The 20,364-nt window shown below is 38.0% G+C and overlaps 1 protein-coding gene across 1 annotated transcript in view; it reads right to left on the bottom strand.

Annotated features, from left to right (window-relative positions):
• Positions 1 to 15,993, bottom strand: part of LOC115600433 (probable ATP-dependent RNA helicase DDX10) — a 68,141-nt gene extending 52,148 nt beyond the window's left edge. The window contains exons 1-2 of the mRNA XM_030469080.1: positions 15,892 to 15,993; positions 13,185 to 13,346 (exon numbers count right to left, since the gene is read on the bottom strand). Coding sequence (XP_030324940.1) covers positions 13,185 to 13,346; positions 15,892 to 15,987 — 258 coding nt within the window. The 5' untranslated portion in view covers positions 15,988 to 15,993. The remainder of the gene's footprint in view (positions 1 to 13,184; positions 13,347 to 15,891) is intronic.
• Between the last annotated feature and the right edge of the window lie 4,371 nt (positions 15,994 to 20,364).

Below are 20,364 nucleotides of genomic sequence, written 5' to 3' on the forward strand. Positions count from 1 at the left end.
AATCTCTGTGACTTCAGCTTAACCCACTCCTAGTTTGTCAATGACCTCCAGTTCTGAGGCAGTCGTGTAGGATCTCATGAATACTGAGTAGAGGAATTACTTCCCTAGGTGTGATTCAGTTCAAAGCATGAGAGCTAATACAGTGTAACCCCGCCAACCACACAGAATGCAATCTGGTTCTCAGCACCAACTATCCTACTATATCAGCTTCCCCTTACTGGGCTATTTCACTTGCTAATGCAGGAACAGCAATTGGACTTCACCTTAGGCTTCAGTTTCAGAAAACTCCTTCAAGAGGAGATCCTGTTCCTCTCTAGCACTAACTGAAAGGAGGCTGTAGCAAGGTGGGGGTCAGGCTCTTCTTCACATAACAAGTGATAGGACAAGAGAAAATGGCCTCAGGTTCCACCAGCTGAGGTTTAGATTGAGTATTAGAAACTATTTCTTCACTGAAAGGGTTGTCAGGCACTGGAACAGCCTGCCCAGGGAAGTGATGGAGTCACTGTCTCTAGAGGTTTTTAAAACATGGAGATGTGGTACTTAGGGAATTGACTTAGTGGTAGACTTGGCAATACTTGATTAATTGTTGGACTTGGTGATCTTAAAAGGCTTTTCCAAACAAAAGGATTCTATGAAAATAATACTATTAAGGCACTGGTTATATTTATACGCAGCTTCAAGCACATGTGTAAGTAAGTACATCATGCTGAGCAAATGCTTAAATACTTATCCCCAGTCAGGACTTTATTTTCACCTGCCCTTGAGAATACCTGTATATTCTACTGTGCCAAAGTAATACTGCCACATCATACGCTTTTATACAACTACATAAAACCCATAAATTACCTACCCTGCCTTAATTTACAAAGAAATGCTACAGCACAGCCAGAAACACCAAAGACTCAGATGAGTATTTCAACAATTATGTCATTCACCCTCACATTGCTACTGCTAGGAGGAAACCTGGGCCCATGCAGAACACCACTGACAATGTAAAAAGGAAACAAATGAGGCAAAGCTGATCCAGCAAAACTGATAGATATTGATATACCTCATGTGAATAGCTTTGTTCATCTATGAACAAGCCTTTAACTATCTGTAACAGTAAGCTTTCCAACACAGAATTTCACACGTGGTGTGAAAACCAACAGAAAAGTCTGGATTTTTTTGGAATATGTAAAGCATAACACAATAAGAATTCTAGATTTTATCACTGTTCTATCAAGCTATAAATCATCACATGTAAAAATAGTACATAATCTTAAAACTAAAATTGCAATTTACTAGGGAAGTAAAACAAAAGATGATGTTTCAAGTTATGAAAACTTAATTATACATTACTGACATAACTTCATAATACAGCACCACGCAGTTGTCAGATAAATCACAATCTGAATAAATATTCTTTTGTCTACAACGGTGAAGCCAAGCATCCATATTTGATTTTGCATTTCCATTGAACAGCACTTCTTTGCACTCATGTGGCATCTTCGTCACAGCTGAAAGATCTAGTAATTTCCTTTTAAGCCTTCCAACACAGGATGAGAAAGAAGCTTAACCAAAAAATAAATGCAACAATTAAGTTGCAGCTTAACTTCTAAGTCCTTCCCGCCCTTTTAGGCCAAAACCAAGTAATGACACCTGAGAGGCAGTAGCCAGAACACTCACTTATCTCAGGTCAGCATGATGCTGTAACAGTGGCTAAAAAAAATTATTTAGACATCATCTAAGGAGTAGTTTGATCAAGAACCACAGGTTCACAGACTTATGAAACAGGAGAAGTGATGGGCTCAATGTGCTTGGCTAGCACAACACAGGTTCTAGGATGGCAGTAGTCATATCCTGGTTTAGAACATTCTATCTATCTAGATTTTAAAACATTTCACTGAGGCCAGCACACCACAATCTTTCAAAAGTAACTTCTGCTATGAGTTGCTACTAGTCTGAGTCTTCTCACCTTTGATTTTTGTCTAACCAGTCTCTCAACCAGTTTGAAGGAATTCCCATTTTCAAAGTTTAGGTCCTAATGTAGATTCGTCCTGATCATCTTTACTTTTAAATTTCTGCTTTGCAGGGTAAAGAAAATAAACTTCAGATCATAGCAGTTAGGTTTACTTCCCTAATGATGCTTTCATCATATAGAGCATCAGGTTGGATAGGGCCTCAAGGATCATCTGGCCCAACCTTCCTCCTACACAGTAACACAGCTTAGATGAGATTGTCCATCACTTGTCAAGCTGAGTCTTAGAACTGTCCAGTCTTGGGAAACCCATCACTTCTCTGCAGAGATTATTCAAATAGCTGACTGTTCTCATAGTGAAAACTTTTCCTCTGATGTCCACTTGATATCTCCCTAGGAGTAACTTGCATTACCCCTTGTCTTGTCCATGTGACTCTTGTCTTCTTGGTAGTCACCCTTTAAGTACTGGAACATGGCAATAAAGTCTCTCAAGGCTGAATAAGCCCAGTTCTCTCAGCCTTTTCTATGGCAGGCTCCTTATTTCCCCAACTCTGCCTGTCACCTCTGTTTGTATATTCAATAATTCTATCAGCCATTTTCATCCCACCAGAAAAATCCCACTGCAATAGTTGACCTGAACAATCACCACCTCACCCAAATATTTTCCATTGCCTGTATATCCAAGGGAAGAGTTCTCAGTCCTAAAATTCTATTCTAAATTGCTTCTTCCTAGAGATTTGTATTTCTGGCTATGTTAAAACAGAACTTGCTTTGTTTCTGAGCCCAGCTTAGCAAGAAAGCTTTTCTTCATGACACTAAAAAAAAATTTTAAAAATCTGCAAATACTAAACTTCCCATTTATTAAATCCCATGAGCCCACTAGAAACATCTACTTAATCAGAAACCACTGGTTTCTCCCAATTAGAGATTTTAGTCCATTTAATTTGTGCCATGTTCATTTATTAATCAAAACCCTTAAATGAAAAGCCCTGCAGAAATTTCATTGTATTCCATAAGGTATTTTCAAACCAGATTCTGCTCTGATAAAAATATATAAACACACACCATTCACTACAAATCTACGTTCCAAAAAGATACACCAGTTAGCATTACATTCCTTTTTATTTAGTTCATTATTAATGATACTACACAGCTCAGAGACCTCTTTGATTAGATTTTTTAAAATTTCCTGCAAATTATCACTTTTTTCTCTGCAATTTATCATCTAGTTAACAAGGATGGTTAAAAACCTCAATAATTAGAGTTGAAAGTTTTTAGCCATCATGTAATATGGCTCAACCATGTGGCTTTCTACTAAATGAAGAGTTACAGTTATTAAAACCTTCTCCCTCTCCTGCACTGGAACCAACAACAGAACCAGCTCTGCCTGAGAAGAAGCAAAAGCAATGGATAAAGCAGCTTGCAATATACAGAAAAGCTACTTTCTATTCTTAGTTTTGAAGTTAAGAAGTTTGCCACTGGCTTCTTTTCACACTTGTATTTCCTCTTTCACTGTTGGTTTTCGAAACAAAAACTCATATCCCTTTTGCTTCCAAGAGTCCAAAAAAAATTTACATTCCATGTTCTCAAGCTTGAGGGTTAAAAAAAAACCAAACCAATAACAGTAGTATGGCAGCTCTCTAGTTGGTTAAGGTAAGGAATATGTGAAAGATACATATACAGATAAAGCCAAGATTTCAGTTATAAAAAAGAAAATACAGCAACTTTGAAAGCTGAAAGTTCTTCCCTGCCATCGTCACCCCACCACCTTCTCCAGAGGAAATCTCCCCAGCGTAGAGCTACTAAGATGATTAAGGGAGTGGAACATCTCCCTTATGAGGAAAGGCTGAGGGAGCTGGGTCTCTTTAGTTTGGAGAAAAGGAGACTGAGGGGTGACCTCATCAATGTTTTCAAATATGTAAGGAGTGAGTGTCAGGGAGATGGAGTTAGGCTTTTCTCAGTGGTGACCAGTGATAGGACAAGGGGTAATGGGTGTAAATTGGAGCACAGGAGGTTCAAGTTGAATCTTCGAAAAAATTTTTTTACTGTAAGGGTGACAGAGCCCTGGAACAGGCTGCCCAGGGGGGTCGTGGAGTCTCCTTCACTGGAGATATTCAAAACCCGTCTGGACACATTCCTATGTGATGTACTCTAGGTGGCCCTGCTCTGGCAGGGGGGGTTGGACTAGATGATCTTTCGAGGTCCCTTCCAACCCCAAGGATTCTGTGATTCTATGATTCTATGATACTCTTTTCTTCCTACAGTTAAGAGAACATTTTACTTTGTCCAGAGAATTAACTACCATACTAAAAAAAATACAGGGTTTATTACCATGTATTATTAACAGCTTTGTTTCATATAGTATTTTTTTCTTTCAGCTTTTTAATTTGTAGACAACTTGTACAATAAAAGCCTTTCTCTCTTAGGGAATTTGTACATAGATCGTAAGTGCTCAGACTTACATGTAATAAATTCTTTTCATTACTGATATAATGCAGTTTTCCCAGCCCAAAATTTCACTGCCTCTTCTATTTGTTTACCTAAAACAAGAAATAGTTTAACTCAATATAACTAATGCATCTTCTGGCATATTTAGTTCCAAGAGCTTTTCATGTTCACTTGAGTCATCAGAAGTCTTTTGATTTAAATGCCAAGTACTCCTGCAAGTTTTGACCAAAGGTTTAAACACTGCACTTTTTATTAATTGATCCCTTACATACTGATGCCATAATTTGGAGCTACCAACCTCTTCTATTTTAACAGCTTGGGTGATGATATACCACAAAACAGATTTCAGAGGCGGCTGAGGTTTGGAACCAATCACTCTGCCTAGAAAAATGTGGCTGCCATTTGCAAATACATCTGGTGAACTTGGCAGTGCCCTGGTTAACAGTTGGACTTGATAATCTTAAAGCTCTTTTCCAACCAAAACAATTCCATGTTTCCATTCAAGTTGACAGAAGTACCTGCTACAGTTTCTCAGCATTTTACTATATTTTGTTATTTTAATGGGACATTGAACGAGGACACTCAACTGTGCTGCAGAAATACACAAACAGTTGCTCAAAAGTTCACAGATTCTCTCATATAAAGGTATCACCCTATCCAAGAGCTGCTTTCCAACCAAATTTTAAAGCATAAATGTGCTCTAAGAAGTGACTTTATAAATGTCACAGTGGTAACCAACATTGTCTTCTCTCAAATTTCATACAGGTTTGTGCTGTTTACAGTTGTTGTTGTTATTATTATTATATTAACTGCTCAACTTGCAGCAACTCGGTGCCTGAAAATCCAGCTCTAATAAATACAACATCAGGCTACAAACCAAGATTACTGACTTGTAGCTACAAAATCAGCACACACGAGCCAGCACCCACTCAAACTGCGCCTTCTTTCACGGCGGTTATGTGCTGCACAGGTAGGTGGAAATCAAATTAGAATTAGTGACAACTATTTATTAATGGCTTAAAAATGAACAGAATGGGGGAGGACTGAATATGTTAAGTAAGAAAATTCTGTTGCAGTAGTCACTTTGTGGTCATATTTGTGGTCATATTGCTGTGTAGTTTAATATTTGTCATGTTATACAGCTCATCAAATCATCTACATGCAGTAAATGCTCCAAGCATTAAAAAAAAACAAAACCCAGCTTTCCCAATTGAAAGATAAAAGTTAATCAGCCTATTAGTATTTCTATGAACATAATGGGAAAAATAAAAGCAAACCTTAATACCTTTAGGGATTATTTTGTGTTTGCTTTGGCTGTTTTTTTTAAAAATCTTAACATTTGGGTTTAGAATCTACTTAATAACCTCTTCAAGAAACAAACTATAAAAATGTAATGTAAGCTTACTCTATAGAGCTGATGTATACTGGTAGGGAAACTGAAACATAGGTCTAGTAGCAACTATTTAAGACTACAGGAAAAATGTGTCATCAAAGGCATGTAAAAGATAGTACAGTGACAATCCTAAACACTAAACAAGCACTGGGAAAAGTCTTTGAGACAGCTGGAAAAAAGGCACTCTCATTTTAAAGAACAGCAACTAGCAGAAACTGACCCTTAAAAAGACATTGTTAAAAAACAAAGGAAACCAGCAGACAAAACTAAAAATTATTCCTTTCTCATTAACATCTAAACACAGAACATATTTTAAGGTTTTTTTTTAAGTTGGTAAGTAGATAAACATATGTATGTTTAACATGTATATATAAACTCACAAAAATTATTTGAGATGGTCACTGAGTGAAGCAAAAAGGGACATAAGGTAGAACACATGTATATATCCAATTTGCTTCAGACAAACAGCCTTCAAATAGAGATTTAAATCGTAGTAATTAAAATACACAGACAATTCAATAACCATCTTTTCCTGTGTGTAAATTGACATGTGAGACAGATTCTGAACTTACAAAGAGTAGTTAGGCATTGGAGCAAACTGCAGATGGAGGGGGTAGAGCCACCATCCCTGGAAGTATTTAAAAACCATGTAGATGAGGAATGTCAGGACATGGTCTAGTGGCCATGGTGATACAGCTATTGATCTGCATATATTTCATTTATTTTATTGGAAGGAAGATGTTGATGGTTGGACAATGATCTTAGAGGTCTTTTCCAACCATGACAATTCTATGAATTGGGAATTCTGGGAAAGCAAACCCTGCAGCTACCTGCACCTGCCTGAGTTGACAGGCACCCAACAGTACCTGAGTCTTCAGCAAGTGAAGGGTGCAGCTCCCATCAGAAGCTGTGTCAGAAGCTGCCAGGTTGCCTCTAAGACCCATGATAAGTAGAGGTCAGCATGTTGGGCAGCTGTGCCATTACAATCTCCAGTAGGACAAGCAGCCTGGCACAGAAGTTCCCTTACAGCACTAAGGCTGCAGCTCCACATTAACTCATTAACTGAAGTTAAACCTGCACTACTTCAGCCTGCAGCTGCATTTTCATCTAATTAGGGTGTACACAAGCAATCTACTCTCTTATTTAATTTTCTTACTTTTCATATCAACAAGATGAGGCCAAGAACTCTGATTTTGCTGGAAAAATCATAGAAAACACTCACGGGCACTTCAAGCTTTAAGTGTAGCCCATTCAGCTGTTGAAATGACAGCAAAACAAACAAGCCCTTCCCTCCACCATCAGCACAGCAAGACCAGAGGGATGCTGCTGCTAAGATAAAAGAGATTCCCCTCTACCCACCTGCCAATGTCCATCCCTCTTAAGAGCTCTACACTTGGAACATAAAGCTGTAAGGCCTGCACACAACAGCTAGGATGAAAGGGCTCAGATGGTCTTTTTAACAAAATAATACACTCTTGATTTATTTCACACATCTCTTTGTTTCTAATACTTTGTTGTTCAGCTAAACACTCCTCCCAGTAGCAACCTCTTCCCTTCCACTCAACCTTCCCTGTGCTGGCACACTCTTCACCTGAGAGAATTTTATCTTCCTCACCCAGCACCACATTAAGCCAACTGTACAATTACAGTGAAATCTGACTTATTTCACTGCAAAATAAAGTACTGAGTAATAGTGAATACCAGTACAATAACATGCATAATACTGCACTGAGATTCTTTTCCATTCAGATTTTTTCCTTTGAAATATGATGCAATCTCTCTTCAGAATTAATATATTGGTTGATTTCTAACTATAAAAACTCTCTCACAGGTACATTTACCTTCCCACATACCAAATGGCTTGCATGTAACAGCATCTATTTTATTAACTGCATATAATTTTTTACTTAGCCATGATAAACATTTGACATAGAAAATCCCTGAGGGGGCATATTTTCTATTTCTTGAACTATTATACATAGCATTCAATGACCTGTTATAAAATGCTACCATTACTTTTAGCATTATTTTAAAAGAACTATAAAACATGCTTAAATTATAACTACTCTGCCATCAGCAGAAATCACTTGCAAAAGCAAGACTGGGAGAGGGGCTGCCACAGGAAGAGGTGAGATGCAAAGCAGTTTCCCCAAGACCTTTCACATCTGAGCCACAGCTCATCCAATGCATGGGGTGAGGCTTGTGGAGGGGGCAGGAGGCAGGAGAGAGAAAAAGGCCACAGCATTACAGCAGGAGGCAAAAACCAAGGAATGCAGTGTGGCATGAGTTACACAAGGCAAAATAATCCACTATAAATGACATTTGATATCTTAACTGATTTAGTCATGCTAGTCTACTGGTTAAAAAAAAAACAAAACCACCAAAAAAACCCAAACCAAAAACCCCAAACAAAAAAACAAAGGAAAAAATCACCAGCATTTCTGCTTTTACAATGACTCTCAGTTTGATTCTGTGCTTTGCCTAACTGCAGGTTGTAAAGGGAACAAATTCTTCCTTCATAAATTAACTTACAACTTTTTTCAACTTCCTACATCACGTGCGTATTCCTTTGCATTAATTCAGATCATACAGATTTTAAGTCATCATGAGGTCAATTTTAGTTCTAGCAGTCTCTCCAAGCATGCCAGATATCCTATATGGTTCCTTCTTTTCCCTCCTAAATGCCTACAGAAATCTTCATTCTTTTTACATGTCAGCTCTAAACTCAGTGCTACAGCTGTTACAACATCCCTAGTATTATGCCTCCATTTTTACTTCAACAGAGAAAGCATCCTTTTGAGATTCTGAAGAACTATTATGTGAATTAATATAAAATTAACAATGTTACTGACTCTCACCTACTCTCCCTCCTATGTAATGATGCAAAACCTGTCAGAAAATATTCCTTTTGAACTCCATGTTTAAATATACCTGGGTGGTCTTTCTAGCAATACTTTAAATGTCATATAAGGATATCCTATTAACAGTGAGAAAAAAAAAGAAAGGAGGAGAAAAAGTAATAAACTGAACACTGAATATACTTACCCTAGTGAGAAAGAAGGCAGACAGTAACAGAGACCTAAACTTCTAAGTCTCTTACTAACACTGAAGGAATCACACAAGCACAGCCTTGAGGAGGCTGACACAGAATTTCATAACAGAGAGGAACAAGAGGAAGAAGGTTGTCATGGCAAAGAGTAAATTTACTATGGAATACCTGAAAGGCACCCTGAGACCGTGCAGAAAGATGAGCATCTGAAAAAATCCATGGACAAGGTCAGTGACTGTGTAAGATCCCAATAGTGTTGGACACATCAAGGGCCCAGGTGATTGTTCAAGGGATCAGTGAATGTGAGTGGGCTGTGACCCACAGGAGCTGAGGGTGTCATGAGTTCTGCTAGAAACTTCAGTCCTGATCAGCCAACAAGAAGAAATAAGCTTGTGCTGCCTGGGCTGTTGATGTCTGCACAAGTGCTGCCTGTGTTTACCTTTCTGTATTTCCTGTCCCTGTGGCCACACATTATGTGTGTATTGTATGTGAATATCTGGGCAATACCTGTGCAGCCTTGCTAGGGCTGGGTCTGTAACCTTGGGACAGCAGCAGTCTCCATCTAACTGACCTGTAGAGGGAACTTCTGGAGTTGAAAGCCAAGGGATTTGGCTGCCCTTAGCAGTCAGCAGTCTTCCATATGCAAGAATGAATTTCAGTCAGAAGGTTATTGAATAAATTCACGGGGCTAAGTGTACTCTTCCTGAAATGGCAATTTAAAAAATGTATTAAAGTCTTTCCATACAGGTTAGTATGAAAAATTTATTCATTTAGTCTTGGAAAGAGGTAATTAAGTAGCAATATTTAGGGAAGGGTGAAATATCATACTGTATCCTCCTCATTAAAACTATTCACTCTCCCAAATGCCTTTGGGGAAAAGAAGACAAATGAGAGAGACTCTGTTTGAATAGAATTTTTTAATTAGCTCTATGTTTTCTATTGAATTAAGAACAGTATGAGAAAAACAAAGAGACCACATAACTTTAAACATCAGGCAGTAAAAACCAGCATCATTTCATCACGACAAGGATCACAAAGTATCTCCATTGGCCTCCCAGTATCTTATTTAAGATCCCCGTGACCTGAAGGCTAACTACAGCTGTCAAGCCTCTACCACCATGGTTGCTTAACTACTTTCAGGGACTTAGTCCCTGCACCTTGCTATATCAGGTCCCTGGAGACAGCTTCAGTTTGTTTGCTACTAAAGCTGCCCAAATTAAAAAAGAAAACTAAAAAACTTACTTCTAGAAACCTTCTCACATTTATCATCCCAAGTTCACAATGCATCTTGCTGGAAAGTGAGGTAAGAAACAGAGCCTCTACTTACTTTTCTGTTAGCACCAATTGGCATTTTTCTGAGCTTAGGTTGGTACAGAAAGAAAGGTTATTAAGAAGTAAGATGACTCTTACTCTGCCACTACATTTTAGGTCCTAACAGCAGAGCACATTGTCAGTTGAAAACTTGAAAAACATAGTGCCAAAGCATGTTCTGAATACTTTATTCACTTATTTTATTGTTGTCAGTAATATCTTGCACATTTCAAAAGAGCTCAGATCTATACCACTAGGTGGGCTGGCTTTAAGTATCCATTAAAGAGGAATTCTTTTAATATAATTTTGATCAGTATTACTGCCCTTTCCCTTGTGCTCCACAGCTAAAATTTACTTAGCTTCCAAAACTTCAATGAGTGTTAATTACATCACAATCATACCTCAGATTTTTTTCTTTTTATCCATCTGATTTTCAATTTTTCCCCATTTACAAAAGATGGAGAGGATAAAAAAAATGTGAGACTCATGAAGCAAAGCTAATTTTAGCATAAATGCTTTGCAAGTTTCCACAAGCCTTAAGGTACTATAACACACATCTCATCTGATCCAGACATCTCATGAATACACCAAAACATATTTCTGATCATACTGAAAACTGTGCTCATTTAAAGGAATTCACAAAGAGATTTAAAAGCAATGGCTTGTGGATATTTTCTGAATAGTTCTGCACTTCATTGGAAATGGCTTTGCACGGACAGTTCCTACTAGGCTACACAAAACATGTACACCTAGAAAAAAAGAAATTTTATCCAAGTTTTGATTTTAAGAAGTTAACTTTTCTTCCCCAGAGATTTTTCTTTTATCTTCTAGATTATACTGAAGAAACCATAAAAGGAGGATTCTCAATTGAAGATGACCCATAAAATCATAAGCTTTATACAACCAGTGTTTTTTTATATCCATTCACAATCTAAGTCAAAATTTGTGCAAAAGATTAAAAAAACCATATGCAAACTATAAAATACTAGATGAAACCACATCTGCTTTCATAGCCTTCTTTAAATTATTTTGTTATTTTAAGTCATCATTTTAACACTACTATAGAGATGGTGTCAGGGATTAGCATGCATTCAGTTTCAGATGACTTTCTGATTACTGAAATACCTAACCATGGAGCAGACTGCCACATTTGGTTTATACAAAACCAAAACACATTTGTCTCTAGTGGTCTTCTAATCTACTTATATATTAATTTTAATAGAGTTAGCTACATTCCACAAACTGATGGAAAAATAAAAACTGACAAACATACAAACCAGGAAACTACACCAAGAATCAGTTTCAGTAGGAAGAAAAGGAATTAAGAGGAGGAAATAGGAATCAAGATAAAGACATCAAAATAGGACATAAAATAGGACATCAAGATAAAGACAATCTTGCTCAAAGTTAAGGAATAGAAAAAAGTTAAACTGATGAAAAAGTTAAGCAAAGATCTTGTACAAATCTGGAAGAAAAATTTAACAATGACTTTTTGAAAAAACTAAGAGAAAAAGAGAGAGTTATAGAAGAATTTTATAAACAAGCTGGAAAACAAAGAAACAGAGTTGTCACGTATGGCTGTTAGATGTCACATGGACAAATAAAAGATCCACAGCAATCTACTTTCAGGAAAGAAATTAAAGCAAAGGATTAAATAATTAGTCTTATAGCAGAAAGATAACAGAGGTCGTGCTACACCATGATGTATTTTGGCTGACAGTGAAGTACGAAGGATTTTAAGATAAGCAATCACAGTCTCATGTGATGGTTTTAAGACTTCCTATAAAAAGGACCTGCTGAATGCCTGGGGGGTGGGGGTATAAGGTAGAATGAAAGTAAACAGCTTTCAAAAGCTCCTCTTCCAGTGACACAAGGGGCACTAAGAGATCCACACTTATACTAAAACTGAAGTCATGAAAATAAGATAAGAAAGTCTCCTAGTATTGTTGTAGCTTCATTGGTAACACACTTGAATCTCCTATGTTTCATCCCCTCCCTCCCAATGAAGCTAAGAAATAATACATCACTACCCCATGAGGTTACACAAACAAACTTGTAACAGCAAATTCAGACAATGATGAGGAACCTGATGGAGCTTCAGCAGTACAGTCATTATAGATGGACTTGGATAGTCCTTCACATCACTGAGATGCCACCCAAAGATTCAAACTCAACTAAGTACATGCTGCAGAGTGATCATGTTATCTTTTGCAAAGGGAAACTTTATGCAGTGGGAGAACTTTTAAATACCATTGGGTAGTCACTATTGAAGTGACCACATAATTCTTCCTTTCTGTGAGGCAGTTCAAATTTTTCCCTAGCATTCTTCTGTTAAGAAAGGACTGATGAGGATAACTTCTTAAGCGAGGCAAATGGTAATTCAGACATTGGAAAGGACTGCCCAGGAAAGTGGTGGACCATCCCTGGAGGTGTTTAAGGAAAGGCTGGATGTGGGACTTAGTGCCATGGTCTAGCCTGTGTGGTCGTGTTCAGTCACAGGCTGGACTTGATGATCTCAGAGGTCTTTTCCAGCCTTAATAATTCTGTGCTTCTGTAATAGACAACCCTACCAGAGCTGACATGATACTGGACCTGATGGTCACCCAATGCAAGTGAGCTTATCAGTATCACTGAGACTGGAGGCAGACTGGACTGCAGTGAACATGTGCTGGTAGAATTTGCAGTCCTGAGGGATATGGGTCAGGCAAAGAGCAAAATCAGGACCCTGAATTTTAGGAAGGCAAACTTCCAGATCTTCAAAGGAATTAGTCAGTAAGACACCCTGGGAAACTGCCCAAGGGATCAGAACAAAGCTGGCAGATCTCTAAGGATGCCTTTTTTATTTCTCTGCTGCAAATGCTGACTTTATCCAGTTTGACTTTATCCAATGATTACTAACTAGTAGTGTTAGATACTCAATTACATATTCAACTAGATATTCAATGTTAGTAGTATTTTTCCTCACTGAGCGTATCACGGTATCTATTTATGAATTTCAGTAATCAAGGTAGAAATCAACTTACCCTATGTTTTTCCTTTACTTTCTTCCTGTATTCTTCTTTGTCAAATTTATCTTCTTCCTGCAGTATCTCCTTGGCTTTGTCTAAATTGATACCAGTGGCATCATCTTCTTCATCTGCTTTTGCCAAACTGGATTTCTGCACAGGTGGCCACTGCTGCACTAACTGAATTATGCACATCAAAAAGAAGAATAATAGTTAGAATAATTTTTCCCACATCAATGTCTTGATGCCCTAAACATTACACTATTTTTCTAGGCTAAATAAAAAAAAAAATCATTCGCTAAGGAAATAAACAAAACCTTTGCACAATACAGACTTGGATACCTTATTTAGCATCACATTGTCAAAAATGAGTCTTTGAAAATGTATTCTATTATACATTATTGCTGTTTAATGGGTTCACTTGAACTACTTCCTCTGTCTTTTCTCTTTGCCTAGGAGAAAAAATAATTTATAATCCTGCTAATCACTTTGGGAGAAAAAGGGTATTAGCTTTCAAGAAGTGAGTCTTCTTGAAAAGAGAAGAAAACACTGGTAAATCTGAACAGTATGCTTTCATTTAAATAATCAATACTCCAACATATTAAAGGAGATAAAAATATTCTTGCTTATGGAGTAGTAGCTCCTAAGGAGAAACCACATGGCAGCAAATAGTTTCCTTCAGATACCAATGCAAAACCAAACATGTTTAGGATACCTTAATGAAAAACGGGCTGTTATTCACCCATTACTGATAAAGCCAACCTTGTGTTTTCACTTCCTTTTGTAAAATGGAGGTTTTGTACTTGTATTTTCTAGAGAACTACATTTTTGTATTTTCCCTTAAATAATTCACCCCTTCTCTGTTTTGCTCATTTTCTAATTAAATTTTTTTCTATTTTTTTCTTCGTTCTCACTCCTTTTTGCTTCACTGTACAGATACAGAAAACATTTGCACATGTAATTTAAGATGAAAAAACAGCCCCTGAATATCTAAAAAAACTGAAGATGTAACTTTCAGTCAATGGAGCAACCTTGAAAACTTTAGCCATATAATTACTGACATTAGAGAAGACTTTATACTCCCTTCACCAGCAATAGAAAATGTTCTATTTTATCTGGTCACAAAAGTAAATCATAAATCACCTTGTAAAGGTGATTTCTCTTTCAGTTTAGGCCTCACTGACATTAATTCAAAGTAAAAAAACCAAAAAACAACAAAAACCTCTTTTTTTCTTAATGCTGGAAATAGAAAACAACATACACAGTACCAAAACTGGTGAAAACAAGTGTCAGAAAAGTTTATGGGGCACAGAGGCTTGCTAGTGAGCTTATCACCATGTTGAAACTTCAGTGACTAGCATCCACATCCACTACCAAATCAATACATTTTCCCCAGGGCTGTTCAAAAAATACAATTAAATTACTGGCAAATTTCAATGAACTGCTACACCAGTAGGTGAAAATTTGATACTTCTTCAGCTTTTCTAACAACAATTTCATTCTAGAAACAGTGAAGGCTGAAAAGAGAATCAGGGACTTCTTTTAATTCCAGTAAGTTAACTTGAAACTTGGAGTAACTTTTGGAAATACCTACAGGAAAGTTATTTTACATTTCTGTAAAGGAAAAATAGGCTCTTTACTCCACCTGAAATTGAAGATAATAGGCAGAGAAGAGGTCTGGTTATGTATATACAGTAACAGATCACATACAAGTATCCTATCCATATAAAGGTGAAAAAAGTTCAGTGCCCAGCACTCATCTAATTCTCAGTGGAACTGAATTCTAAATGGAAGCTGACAGTTTTGAAAAACTTAAACTGATTGTAAAAAAAAAAAAAAAATCACACATTTTTTGAAAGTATTTTTGTCTTGGTGACAACACCAAGCTGAGTGGTGAGTTTGAGACACCTGAGGGACAGGATGCCACCCAGAGGGAGCTGGACAAGCTCCGGAAGCGGGCCCATGTAAACCTGATAAGGTTCAACAAGGCCAAGTGCAACCTCCTGTACATGGGCAATCCTCAGTATCAACACAGTCTGGGCAATGAAGGGATTGAGAGCAGCCTTGCCAAGAAGGACCTGCAGATACTTGTGGCTGAAAAGTTGGACATGAGCCAACAATGTGAGTTTGCAGCCCAAAAAGCCTACTGCACCCTGGGCTGACCAGCAGGTTGAGGAAGGTGACTCTTCCCTTCTACTCCGGTGAGACCCCACCTAGATTGTCCAGTTCTGGACATGTTAGAAAAACTCTAGGGGAGGGCCACAAAAAATGATCTGAGGGCTGGAGCATCTCCCCTGTGAAGAAAGACAGAGAAGGGAAGGCTCTGGAAAGACCTTAGCACAGCCTTTCAGTACTTAAAAGGGGCCAATGAACAGGGAGAAACTTTTTAGCAGGACATGTAGTGACAGGACATGGGGGAACTGCTTCAAACTGAAAGAGAAGAGTTTTAGATTAGGTATTAGGAAGAAATTCTTTACTATGAGGGTGGTGAAACATTGAACAGGTTGCCCAGAGCAATGGTAGATGCCCCATCCCTGGAAACACTCAGAGCCAGGTTGGATGGGGCCTTGAGCAACCTGGTTTATTGGAAGATGTCCCTGCTCGCTGCAGGGCAATTGGAACTAGATGATATTTAAAGGTCCTTCTCATCCCAAACTATTCTGTGATTTAGAGAAACTATGAATTCAGTTCCCACCAAAATATAGTTATTTAGAATCAATCTTACCTCTCCATCTTCAGTAAAGACTATTTTTGTGTTGACTTTAAATTTCTTCTTCACTATTTTTTTGGCTTCCTGGGTTTTAGTTGTTTTTTTCTTCATCTTTGATTTTGATGCATTCTGTATAAAAGAAAATGAGATTACTTATGGGGTGTGTTTCTAGTCACAGAGTATATGCTTTAAACTTTCTTCAAAGCAATTAGATGTTTTAAAAAAACATGTTTCCTAAAACTCACGAGTAAGACTAATTTCCAGTAAAAATTTGCTAACAGATCTTTTCATTGAAGTGTTTTAAGCAGGTCATAACATTAAGAACTCTTTTACTCTGCTACAAATGCAGCATAGCTCAAATCCTGTCAGCAGCAGGGCACTTGACTCTTTTCATCATATACCACTTCCATCTCATTTGTCACCCTGCTGTCCTGTCAGTGTTAATGAAGAGCACAGGTGGCCATGCAAGAACTTTCCTATTTCATAACCCATCTCTTGCAGTTCCATCAGGGTACAGACCATCAGTGCTAAGAGATGTTTAACAAACAGCATTAAACAAAATTTAGAAACATAGAAGTTATTAGCACCAGAGGAAAAAAGTTGTATTGAAAGGGGTGGAGACATTAGGGAAACTAACAAATGAGTCAGCAGAGATTGTGAAATTCAGACACTGATGTGGTTTCCAACAGGGTAAGGTTGTTCTGCCCTGGCTACTACTAAGAAGGAAACACTGACCAGAAAAAGCAAAAAAACTGTATCCCTGCATAAACCACACTGACACTGAAATTAATTTTTGTGTGTGTGTGCAAAAACCACACTGTAAGAATGAAAAGTTAAAGAGATCACTTCTATTTTTGACAGAGCTTGAGGATTTACCCATAGCATTTTCACATTTTCCAGGTGGTTTGCAACCATTTTATTTAGTTCTATAAAAAGCAGAGGAGAATAAATTATCCACCAGGTAGCCCTGCACAGGTTTTAAAGAGCCACCCACCTGGTGGCAATATCATGGAATCAAAGAATGTGGAGAATCCCAACCTCCAGATCTTGTAAGAGCTCTCCCTTTGAGACCAGTGGCTGCTGTGTATGTGTTCAGGCATCTAATGAGACACAACACACACAGAAGACAATTTAAGCAACAACTGTCATTGAAGAAAGTTTTTTATAACAAAAGATATTGCACAAGAATACATGGAGACTCCATAGGAGAACCCATTCATCAGCTTGTAAAGACTGCAAAGCTCCACTACTTGGAAAAAAGTGCTGGAAAAGCTGTCTAAACTTCTGATAAATAATAGAGAGTGGTCAAAGCAACCAGAGAGAAAAAGGAAAAACTGAACTTCTTTGTCTCACTTTTCTTATTTTAGTCAGTTTAATCAGTTTCATGTTCTATACTAAATCCACTACAAAAGGAAGCAAAAAAAATTAACTCAGAAAGTCACTGTCATGATGGTTAGCACTGAAATATGAACTATAAAAGAGAAAAACTGCAGTCTTCCTAATAGGAAAAATGGTTTGTGACAGCTACTGCATTGTGCTATCAAGCAATGATCATATATATCTATTACAAAAACCAGGAACTGTAGCAGCACTTATGTCCTCAGTATTGTCAGATTTTTCTTGTACTGTGCAGCTACTACTGCTGAGTCTCAGGCACACCCTTAACAGCTCAGAAAGCTGTGCTATTCCCTCACTGCCTTATCACAGAAATGCAAATTCTTTGACAGTTTGCATAAACAGAAACCCCTTACCACAGAATAGGGACTGCTTAGCAGAACAACAGGAAATAACCACAGGAAGATTCTAAAGAGAGGTGTATTTCAAGATGGTAGGATGACACTTGTCACTATCACATCATTTTCCCTTACCATTTGCCTTGGGGTTTTGGGTTTCTGTTTGTTTAGTTTTTGGTTTTGGTTTTTTTAGCTTTCCATTTCTGCACTGCCAGTATTACTGGTACCTGCATAATTCACTGAAGTATAAAACTGGTAACAAAGTTTAAATTTGGTACATCAACATTTTGTAAAACCATATCTAATTGCACATCTCAGCTGTTCACATTTCTTGGTTTAAAAAAAAAATAATCCAATGGACTGTCTCTCCCTGCATACACAGACTTAATTTCAAGTTGTACACCATTCACTCTCCTTCCTATTTTGTTTTTGAGAAGTAAAAGTATTTTGATAGTGCAAAGTAGTATGGAAAAAAATAGGATAGGACAACATTTCCAAACAAAGAGAAGGATGAAACAAATGGGAAACTAAATTCCTTCACTATACACCTAAAAAAGCATAGTATAAGGACAGTGTATGAATTAGGCAGATTTATAGTGTGCAGCATTAAGGAAAGGTAAGAGATCAGAATTTAAGAAAAACATAGAGGAAAGAACATTGGTATAAAACTCTACGTATCCCATAGCTACTTTAACTGATTTTTATTAAGATATTTTCCTTGCTTTAAGAAGCTGAAAACACTTCAAAGACAACAGCTCCAAGGCTCACTGAACTTCAGACACCATCTCCCAAGTGTCACAGACTGACAGCATGGAGACCAAACAGGCACAGATACCAAACCATGTTAATCGCAGATGGGGGCAGAGTTTTACAAAGTACATGACTTCACTGTTCATCAGCAGAGGTGCAGCCCAGGAGGGATGTTGAGTGGGTTAGTGCAGTGGTTCCTCACAAGGCAGGTCAGCCATAGTGTGTGTGTATATATATATATATATATGGGGTCCCCGTAAGTTCTGCTTTGGTCCTCTCCTGAGGACCTCTGTTACACTGTTCAGTAGTCCCTATATAGTCCTAAAGTCTCCTTGTTCTGTCACATCTCCTTCCATGTCTCCTGTGCTGTCTCTTTCAGAGCATCTGTTCCTCACATCTCAAGAGCCTCCCCCCATATCTCCTGTTCTAGCAGCTGCTGCTCTACCTTGAATACACCTGGTTGCAGTCTTGACAGAGGATGGGCTACTAACATTTGTCTCAGCTCATAGCCTCCTCCACCACCCATGCTACCCCTGTGATCCCCTAACCCTAATACCTAATGCCCTCACCCAAATTTCTAACTCCACCACATATCTTTGATCCCCCAGCTGAAGGATTACTTTGAAACATCAGTTCCTCACCAAGCAGGGAGATGAGCCACTCTAAGAGGTATAATAGCAGACCTCAGGCTTTAATCTTCAGTGCCAACACTTGCTTCCCTGCACTTTCAAGCCATTCTACTTACTCAGTTCTCATTTTCACCTTTCCTACTAGAAGAACCCTGACAATTTACAAGCAGCAGCTTGGCATTTAACCCACATTCTCCATGGCTTCCTCTCTTCACAATCAGTTCACCACACCAGCTGCAGAAGGCTGCTGAAATATCTCCTCCAGTGGTGCAAAGAATAAAACCATGGCAGGAGCAACAGCTGCAATCAGGTCACAGGTTTTGCAGGCAGAAACACTGACACATCAGCAGACACGGGTGACCCGAGGGTTTCTGCTGACAACTTTGCCCCTAACACCAGAGAGAGAGACATGGGCCTGGGCATCTCGAGCTGCCTGAGGGCACAAGAAGCTCCCACGCTGACCGCCTGACTCGGCAAACACCATCTATCAAAACCTGCTTAATATCTACCTCAGTAATGTTCTAAACCTGAATTACACCATCAAATAAGTCATCAGTTGGAACAAAGCACTCCCCTGTCAATGAGAAACAGGCTCCTGCTGCTCACCAGCAGGTAACCTTTGTCCTATGCCCAACAAAACCAGCCCTCAAGTCTCCATTTTTCTTCTTTGAGGATGTGGCAATAGTTAATCTGATTAAACGAGATCAGAGTGGTAATCAATCTCTTTAAAATTATAGCTGTATATAACAGCTAAGCATTAGCAGTTAAGAGTCATGTGAGTTTATAAAAATTTCATAAAATGTAGGCTGAGCTGCAGGGCTGGGGGATTTTCTATTGCTACTAAGCAAAAGCCTAAATTTCTTCTTCCATTTACACATGCCAGATGGCTTGTTGGATTATTTAACAAGTTAGAACAGAAACTAGCTTTTAGAAGCAGAGAAAATGCAAACATTTTTTTTATATAATCAGAAACAATACAGCCAATAGGCAAGCTCTTTTCTGTTTTTCTAAAGAAGGAGCAGGATTTTGTTTTCTGGCTTAAGGGATCTGATATTCTTAGCTGAATGCATGACAAGGGTTTCCTGCATGAAGATACTGACAAGTTAAAGACACAAAATTAAATACTTTTCAATTAATTTTTTTCTGAAAAAAACAGGGTATCAGAAACACAAATGTCACTAAACTTTGCTATTCTATTATGGAATAATTTTTCTTCTTAATACAGTTTCTTAAGTCAATAGTTACGATTGAGTATGTAATCCTCAGTTACTCAATTTCAAAGCACGTACAGTCTCCTACCATAACTAAGACAAATGCATTTGCTTTGATCTTTGGAGTGTTACAAATCATGAAATGTAAAGTTTCTTTGCTTCTAA

Source organism: Calypte anna, chromosome 1, assembly GCF_003957555.1.
Source record: "Calypte anna isolate BGI_N300 chromosome 1, bCalAnn1_v1.p, whole genome shotgun sequence".
In the NCBI taxonomy this organism is placed as follows: domain Eukaryota; kingdom Metazoa; phylum Chordata; class Aves; order Apodiformes; family Trochilidae; genus Calypte; species Calypte anna.